The sequence below is a fragment of the Solea solea genome, chromosome 3, assembly GCF_958295425.1.
Source record: "Solea solea chromosome 3, fSolSol10.1, whole genome shotgun sequence".
Lineage (NCBI taxonomy): Eukaryota > Metazoa > Chordata > Actinopteri > Pleuronectiformes > Soleidae > Solea > Solea solea.
The window spans coordinates 24,121,240-24,130,550 of NC_081136.1; the positions used below are offsets into that span (position 1 = coordinate 24,121,240).

General features: G+C 43.7%; 1 protein-coding gene across 1 annotated transcript; it reads right to left on the reverse strand.

Moving 5' to 3' along the window:
• Positions 1-94: 94 nt before the first annotated feature.
• Positions 95-5,135, reverse strand: LOC131456062 (extracellular calcium-sensing receptor-like). The gene is made up of 11 exons (XM_058624038.1): positions 4,885-5,135; positions 4,229-4,410; positions 3,632-3,723; positions 3,005-3,184; positions 2,709-2,897; positions 2,153-2,626; positions 1,809-2,018; positions 1,592-1,715; positions 1,013-1,206; positions 605-886; positions 95-517 (listed from the first exon to the last, which is right to left on the reverse strand). Exons 1-11 carry the CDS (start codon positions 5,133-5,135, stop codon positions 95-97), a joined length of 2,601 nt encoding a protein of 866 aa, XP_058480021.1.
• Positions 5,136-9,311: the final 4,176 nt, after the last annotated feature.

A 9,311-nucleotide genomic window follows, 5' to 3' on the forward strand; every position in this document is an offset into this window, starting at 1 on the left:
ACAGTACTTTTAAAGTATGGTGACTGAAATATTTATAGAATTGATACATTTGATGGCTCACAATCCATTAACAAATGCATAATTAATTCTTCTGCTACCTGGCCATCAGGTATTTCTTAGTGTTTTTCTCTGGCCTTAAAAGAATGATAAAACACTTTGGAGCAAAGATGCAGAAAAGCAAACCATAGCTAGAGGCAATAATTGCAAAAATCTCAACAGCCACTGCATATTTTCCAGGAGAGCTGACATAGGCAGGAACAAATGCCGCCCAGACTGCACAGAAGATCAACATGCTGAAGGTGATGAGTTTGGCCTCGTTGAAGTTGTCGGGGAGTTTCCGAGCAAGAAAAGCCAAGAGAAGGGAGGTGCAGGCAAGGAGGCCGATGTAGCCCAGAACCAGAGAGAAGCCCACCATAGAGGCCATGGCACATTGCAGCGTCACCTTTAAACCAGGCACATCAAGGTCAGGCTGAGGAACCGGTGGACTGAGTGAGAGCCAAATGACACAGATGAGAACCTTGATCAAACAAAAACAGCACAAAATCAGGTTCATGTACATGAAAAGGTGTAACAAGATACAATTAAAAACATATGAAACACTGACCTGTATACTGGTGAAGAAACAGATACTTCCTCTCTGTTGACCTGGACCAAACCACTTCATCAAGGCTTCAGCTCCAGGACGAGCCGAGCGAAATGCTGCCAGAACCACCATTGTTTTGACTTGTAGGCAGGAAACACAAAGAACAAAGCTGATGCCAAAAGCTGCTTGCTGGAAACGGCAAGACCAGACTGACGGACGACCGATGAAGACCAGAGAGCAGAGGAAGCAGAGTTTCAGAGACAGAAGAAGCAGGAAGCTCAGCTCAGAGTTGTTGGCTCGAACCTACAATAAAGAGTTGGAATTTGTTTTGGAATTGAAAAGACATTCACATGAACAGCAAGTATCATGTTTATATGTTCAAATGAAGTAACAGCAAACCAAAGATGATGAGTGTTGTTGGGATCTTACCATCGGTGTTTGACGATAGTAAAGAAAAACCACAAACACAGTTGTTGTCACCGTGACACCAAATACAGCAACTGTAGTTAGAGTTATACCCAAGGTTTCATTAAAGGACAGGAAGTCCAGCTGGCGAGGGACACATGCAGTTCGGTCAGAATTGGACCAGAACTCAGGTGGACAAGGTTCACAGTGAGGAGAACCTGGCAGAGGAAACAGTAGATTACAATACAATAGATTATACACAAAATATTATATTCACTGTGTTACTGCTCCCTGGATGAGTGCTGCCCTGCCTGCATGTGCCAAATACAACACAGCTGCTGCTGTTCACTGGACTATGCAGCTCCATGATTCCTGAATGCAGTCACATTAAAACAGCTACACATATCTGATCCGACTTTTCATCATTCTTAGCTCGTGTTCAGCCTTCATGTGACATATGTATGGATTGACATTACAGCAGATACAAAAGTGAAACACTCATCTGGACTCAGAAGAAAACAGTCGTATGGATGAAGCCTTGAAGGCGTCTGGATCCTGCAGAGTGAAAACTTATGGGAAAATTGTATGTAGGGATTTTCTCACCAGTTATGTTACTTATTTCTCCTTCAGTACATGGGAGACAGTCAAAGCAACAGAGTGGTTCTCCTTTCCTGGTGGCCACTCTGGTTCCTGGACGACAGCTCTCACTGCAAACTGAGACAGGCACCTGAACAAAAACATATTTTCAAGTTATTCATATTGAGTCACAGCAAACATTTTATTCATAAGATGTCTGGACGTTGTCCTGAGTCAGGATCACCTGATTAGACCCTGTGCTCCATTGAATTGCAGACTCGTTCATTTGGAGGTCGTATCCATCTACACGACCTATCAGAACAAGTTTGAGTTTCCCTCCGAGAGTTTTCTGCCAGTTCACGAGGTCGTACTTTGCTGGAACATCAGCTCCATCAAAATAAAACATTTCACCCTGTGGTGTAGTGAAGTTCACCTTCATCAAGTGCTGTAGAACCTGAAAGCATCAAAACACCAAAAACCTCAACTTCAAAAGAGTTTAACACTACAATGTGACATATATTCTATAAAAGACAACACCCAGGAAGTGGGGTGTGAAAATTCCACAGTGATAAACAGAAATTATTTTACCTCCATGGGTTTGATGTGTTTTGGAATGGAGCAGGTGGAGCTGCTGTTTCTAGGAAGACTTTTAATGTCGGGACACAATAGAAGCCTGTGAAGAGCATGGGCTACAGCATAAACAGCCAGGTAGACGTTATGTGTCACTCCAACCTGAGATGTGTCAGTAAAAAGATTCTGCACCGTCTGCAGAGACTCTGTGCCACTGCACTGAGGCAGGGGATCTTTCTGAAGCAGCCTGTTAGCAGGAGCCGTGTCTCCAAGATGACAGAGAAACACATTCTCCCAAAATTCTCTTAAGAACCTATCATTTGGATGATGAGATGGGCTTAGATTTCTGAGATACTTTTCAAATCCAGGTATAGCTGAATTCCTAATGGCCACTCCCAGTACACCACTTGCCACTTTAGAAGAGGAAGGATTTTGGAGAAGATCCCCACTGGTGCTCCAAGCCTCACTGGCCAGAAAATGTCGGTCAGTCACCTACAGTGACAACAAAATCTTTACAATTATCTGTTACTTTTCTGATAGAGTTTGACAGATTTATAGAGTCAGTGTTTCTCACATTTCTGGCATCCAGCTGCTCGAACAATTCCCTCACATCTGTGTACCAGGTTAAGATCAGAATCACCTTTGCAGTCGAGGCTTGAATGGCAAGTGCTGCACGTGTGGCGTCACTCACAATATTCTCTCGACGGAGAGTTTCCACAAATGCCAAACACACTCCTGCTCCTCGAGTCGCCTCCTGAAAAATCTGATTAATGCAGTTGGAATCAACCCTTAAAACTTTGCATTTAAAATCTTACAGCTATTTCTTATACAGATGCTGTAACATTTGCAGCACGACACAAGTGGAAACACCTTTATTCCCATTAGGCCATAACTATTCTTTGCCACTACAGCTCCAATCCATGTCCAGTTTAAGCGGATAGCAAGCTGAGCGATGGCTCGCACTTGGTAAATATCACTGGGCATGGTCCTGAAGAAGTTGGGAAATTGGCTCCTGTCACTTAGACATGGGCAGCTGGCCGTGTAGCTTATCTAAAAAAAACAAAAAACAAAAAACAAGAACAGACTTATACTGAAATATTTGACACAGGGCTTGAGTTTTCTATCAACATACAGTAGTTGCTGTAGCTTACAATAAATATGACATTTTGATCTTTATAATGAAGTCAGTATTATTGCATCAAAGATCAATAAACGTTATTCACCAAAGAATGAATTAAAAATGTATTGTCCCGAAAAGGGGAACTTGTCTCGCATTGACAATGAGACATTGTTCACGTTACCCGACTACATGTAACTAACCATTAGAAACACGTCATTAAAGCACAGCATGATTTCATTAACGAGTGTCAAGTTCATGGTGGAAGATCATCCAGTACATGCAGCCTGAATTAAACGATCATACTTGATTTTTGCTCAATATACAAAAATAAAATAATAAATGCAAACAAACATTAGTTTTTAATATATAAAACTCACTAAAGGTACAGAGAGCGGCCCCAGGAGTCTGGAGAGAATCTGAGCTGTAATTGGTGAGTCACCACCGATGATCAAAGGAACAGACTGATCACCTGACAACATGATCAAATATCACACGAGAGTCGTTAGTTAAATAAAACAAAATCCAGTGTTTATACTTAATCTTGAATTCCTGTAGTCAATACAATTATAAATACATTATATAAATACAATTGTGTTTGTATAATATTATATATATATATATATATATATATATATATATATATATATATATATATATGTATTTGTACATTTATTCAACCACCTTAAACTCACAATATTACTGTATTTATTCATTACTTCACTTCCCATACCAATTTTAAATATTGATATATACTGTTGTAAAGTCTAGTGCAAAAGTCTTAACTCCTGCACCATTCTTATTTCATTCTATGTCAATTCCTTGTGTGTGGACTTGTACATGGCCAATAAAGCTGATTCTGCTTTTGATATAGATGGAGGAACATCATGTATATGCACAGAGATATTTAGAACCTGTCCTTTCTCCCCTTTCTTCTCCATAGGCTGCAGAATAGTTGGTCATGGCAGCCGAAAGACTACAGCTGCTGCCGTTTCCTCCGACCAGTGACAGGGCAGCTTGTAAAGCCCAGAAGGAAAGACCACAGCTGTCGTGAATGTGATAACCCAGCTTCACTCCTGGCAGCAGCGTCACACTTTCATTGATTTCTTCCAGTGCAAACACCATGGCATATATGTACTGTAAAGGAAGACCCTGCAGTCTGAGAAAGAGATTGACAATAAATGTGATAGCAAAACACCAAGCTGCAAATGTGTCATTATTTTCATCATAACCTCTATTTATCCAGGTAAGCCTCATTGAGAATAAATGTCTCTTTTACAAGAAGCCGGGTTAGGGTTAGGGTTAGGGACATAAGGTCATCATAAAAGTGCAGAATGATAAAATATACTCCATAAAAAATCTAGTATTCAGCTTTCAAACAGAAGAGTAATTCACTGAAAACATCTACAGTCAAAGTTAATTTGAAAGCAGCTCATTAAGATTCAGCTGTTTTCCTCAAATTCAGCCCAGACCTTTGGCATTTACTAAAAATGTGTCCTGTCAGTCAATAGGCAATTATTTTTCTCATGCCTAGTTAACTTCCTATCGAATAGATAGATATAGGTAATAACACTCTCAAACATATGAATTAGCACCGGACAGCATTCACAGTAAACACAGTTCAGAGTTTGACCTGGTGCAAGGTTTGTAGGGTGGCAGCTGAGTGAAGTCATGATCCATAGCTGGAGGTTTGTAAAAAAGACTGAAGAGACCACCAATGACTACATCACCGTCCTGGAACAGACCCGCGACACCAGACGTTTCCCAGCGGGAACAAGTCACTGCCTGAACCACCTGTGATCCAACCCCGAGACCCAGCTCTCTGCCCACGAGACCCACGAGGAGCAGGGACGGAGCGGAACCGAGCCACAAGAACCACGACATCTCTGAACAATCAAATATTACCAGTCAGATAAATCTCATTGGCACAAGAAGAGGTTCAATAAACACAACATTCAACAGTTCCTAAAATGAAAAAGGTCACATTTGATTCCGTGTTTCACCCTCTGCTCTGCACATCACAGATATATTTGTAACAGTGACAAAAGCCACAGTGGAATAGAATCAAGCATGATGAGACCACACCTGCAAATCTGATGACGTAAATAAAAAAAAAAAAAGAAGAGTGACATAGACACAGGTGTTTTCGTGGTGAACAGACATTTTCAAAAATTTCGATTTTTGATAAATAATGACTCCAGTTACTCTTGCCTTCGCATCAAGAAGACCCGTTTGTGACCCGGTCAGAACAAGAGTCTTTAAAAAAAAAGTAAAACTACTTTTGGAGACAAGGAGGCCAAAGTAGCCCAGAACCAGAGAGAAGCCCACCACAGAGGCCATGGCACATCTCAGTGTCACCTTTAAATCAGGCACATCTAGGTCAGGCTGAGGAACTGGTGGACTGAGTGAGATCTAAATTACACAGATGAGAACCTTGATGAAAACAGCACACAATCAGGTTAATGTACATGAAATGGTGTAACGAGATACAATTAAAAAGAACATACACAGAAACTTCCTCTCTGTTGACCTGGACCACACCACTTCATCAAGGCTTCAGCTCCAGGACGAGCCGAGCGAAATGCTGCCAGAACCACCATGGTTTTGACTTGAAGGCAGGAAGAGATGGAAACAAAAAAACAACAACAGTAGTGATGGGCAAGTGATACCGGGGCTTTGGAGCTTGTGTCGCTCTTCCTGAAGCGGAGTGGTTCGAAACACTGTGTCGGAGCTTGTATCAAAACACCATTGACCGATGACGTTCGATGATCGGTGCATCACTTTGCGCTTCTTTGCTTCAAAATGGTACAGGGAGAAGCTGTAGCTACATCCTTACTTTAACTCGCCAATGAAAATGAAAGTGCAATATGCTTCCATAGTACACAATGCAAACAACATGTTGCAAAGAGAAAACACCGTTATATTTCAGTGTGCATTTGGACTATCTGGGTATCTCATAGGACTACTGGAATTAAGCTAAGTATCACTTCTGTATGTCTTTCTTATTTGGTTGCTATTTCATTAATTGCTATTGTATCTAGCTGGGTTGCTTGACTTTTGTGACTTTTGACTTGTCTGTTTAGTTAAGGTGAAAGTTTTGTAAAGATATTGTGTCTTCTAGGTCAAAGAGAAAGTTGTTATTGTTGCTGCTTTGACCTAGTTTCTATTGAGCCATCACCATCACCAGGTGAGAAGTTTCACTGGCAAAGGGGAGTGGCCAACACAGCTGTAACCAATCAGCCCCTAATCAGGTGTCTTTAAAAAGCAGCACTGACTTTGAAGCGGCAGCTTCAGCGGCAGACTCTTCAGACGAAGACTCAGGTAGACAAAGACAAAGGAGTCTAAACCGGAGTCTAACGAGGCTAAGTACCTGTCTGCAAGTGTTTTCTACCTTTCACATATGTGCCTTTTTTCCATTCCTGTTCATGTCTCTTCTCATAGATACTACAAACCTCACAATCACTCACAGCATCACCGTAACCTGTCCTCACTTATCTATCCCACCCGCTCCACACACATCCAACACCTTGCCGCAGGGGGCCTGTGGAACTGCCAGTCAGCTACCCGCAAAACTGAGTTAATTTCCGGCTTTGCTACTGAGCAATGCCTGGACTTCCTTGCTCTCACTGAGACTTGGATAACACCCTCCAACACAGCCACCCCTGCAGCTCTCTCCTCCGCCCACTCCTTCTCCCACACACCCAGATCCACTGGAAGAGGTGGTGGGACAGGTCTGCTCATCAACCCCAACTGGACTTTCACTCTTTACCCACTGCCACACTTCTCTTCACAGTCGTTTGAATTTCATGCTGTAACTGTAACTCACCCAGTCAAACTAATCATTATTGTCATCTACCGTCCACCAGGCCCATTGGGACACTTCTTGGAGGAACTAGATGTCCTCCTCTCAAACATCCCAGAAAATGGCCCACCACTTGTTCTTCTTGGTGACTTCAACATCCAGTCAGAGAAGTCATCCGATCTTCTATTTCTACTTTCGTCTCTTTCTCTCTCACTTGCTACTTCTCCACCAACTCACAAAGCTGGCAACCACCTTGACCTCATCTTCACCAGAAACTGCTCCACCTCCGACCTCACGGTAACTCCACTTCATGTCTCTGATCATTTCTTCATTTCCTACTCTCTCCCACTCTCCCAATCTGATGATCTCATCTCATCAGATACTGCACTTGTCCGTCGCAATATTCGCTCTCTCTCTCCCTCCTCTCTCTCCTCAACTGTTCTATCAGCACTTCCTTCAGCTGACTCCTTCTCCCTCATGCATCCCAACTCTGCCACAGACACATTCCTCTTTACTCTGTCCTCCTCTCTTGACTCTCTCTGTCCTCTTACTTCACGGCGGGTTCGTAAGTCCTCCCCAGCCCCGTGGTTGTCGGACTCAGTGCGTGCTGAGAGAGCCACGATACGGGCAGCAGAAAGGAAATGGAGGAAATCAAAACTCCCTGACGACCTGCTTTCCTATCACACTCTTCTCTCCACCTTCACTGCCTCTATCTCTGCAGCCAAACAATCTTTCAATCAGACTAAAATTCAATCCTCTTTCTCTAACCCCAAAAAACTTTTCTCGATCTTCTCTAACCTCCTTGAACCCCCCACCCCCCCTCCTACCAATTCACTTTGTCAACTACTTCACAAAAAAAGTAGATGACATTCGCTCTTCTTTCTCAACCCCACCTCCTGATCTCACCACTCTACCAACCACACATTCAGCACCTTCTCTATCCTCTTTCACCCCTCTATCTCAGGATCAAGTTCTTTCCCTAATAACCTCTGCCCGCCCCACCTCCTGCCCCCTTGACCCTATCCCCTCTCACCTTCTTCAGTCAATTGCTTCTGATCTTCTTCCTTTCCTCACCCACCTCATTAACACATCTCTATCATCTGGTTGCTTTCCGGACTCTCTTAAAGAGGCCAGAGTGACCCCTCTCCTTAAAAAACCCACCCTTGACCCGTCTGAAGTAAATAACTACAGACCTGTCTCTCTTCTTCCTTTTCTCTCCAAAACTCTGGAGCGTGCTATCTTTAATCAACTCTCCTCCTACCTTCACCGGAAGAACCTTCTTGATCCTCTTCAGTCTGGTTTTAAAGCAGGTCACTCGACCGAAACTGCACTTCTTGCTCTCACTGAGCAACTCCACACTGCCAGGGCTGCCTCTCTCTCCTCTGTGCTCATCCTCTTGGACCTTTCTGCAGCGTTTGACACAGTTAACCACCAGATCCTTATTTCCTCCCTTCAAGAACTAGGTGTCTCAGGATCTGCACTTACCCTACTCTCGTCCTATCTTCAAAACCGAACATACAGAGTAACCTGGAGAGGATCTGTGTCGGAACCCTGTCCTCTAGCTACTGGGGTCCCTCAGGGTTCTGTCTTGGGCCCTCTCCTCTTCTCTCTATACACCAACTCTCTTGGTTCTGTTATTCTCTCTCATGGTTTTTCCTATCACAGCTACGCTGACGACACCCAACTCATCCTCTCTTTTCCCAGCTCCGATACAAATGTAGCAGAATGGATCTCCGCTTGTCTGACTGACATCTCTCAGTGGATGTCTGACCATCACCTGAAACTCAATCTCAACAAGACTGAGTTTCTTTTTCTCCCAGGAAAGGGCTCTCCCACCACAGACCTAACCATCACCCTCGACAACTCTGTGATAACTCCGTCTCATACCGCAAGGAACCTGGGTGTGACCCTTGATGACCATCTCTCCCTCACTGCCAACATTGCTGCAACAGCTCGATCTTGCAGATACATGTTGCACAACATCAGAAGGATACGGCCTCTTCTAACCCAGAAGGCGGCACAGGTTCTGGTCCAGGCTCTTGTCATCTCACGCTTGGATTACTGCAACTCCCTCCTGGCTGGTCTCCCTGCGTGTGCCATACGACCCCTGCAACTCATCCAGAATGCAGCAGCTCGACTGGTCTTCAACTTACCAAAATTCTCCCACACTACACCTCTCCTCCGCTCCCTTCACTGGCTTCCTGTAGCTGCTCGCATCCGCTTCAAGACTCTAGTGCTTGCGTTCCATGCTACAAATG

Coding starts and splice junctions, on each gene's coding strand:
- LOC131456062 (XM_058624038.1), bottom strand. CDS start 5,135: ATGTCGTGGTTCTTGTGGCTCGGTTCCGCTCCGTCCCTGCTCCTCGTG. Junction 1,716..1,808: donor GGAGCACAGGGTCTAATCAG/GTGATCCTGACT, acceptor GTTTTTGTTCAG/GTGCCTGTCTCAGTTTGCAG. Junction 1,207..1,591: donor AGAAATAAGTAACATAACTG/GTGAGAAAATCC, acceptor TTCCTCTGCCAG/GTTCTCCTCACTGTGAACCT.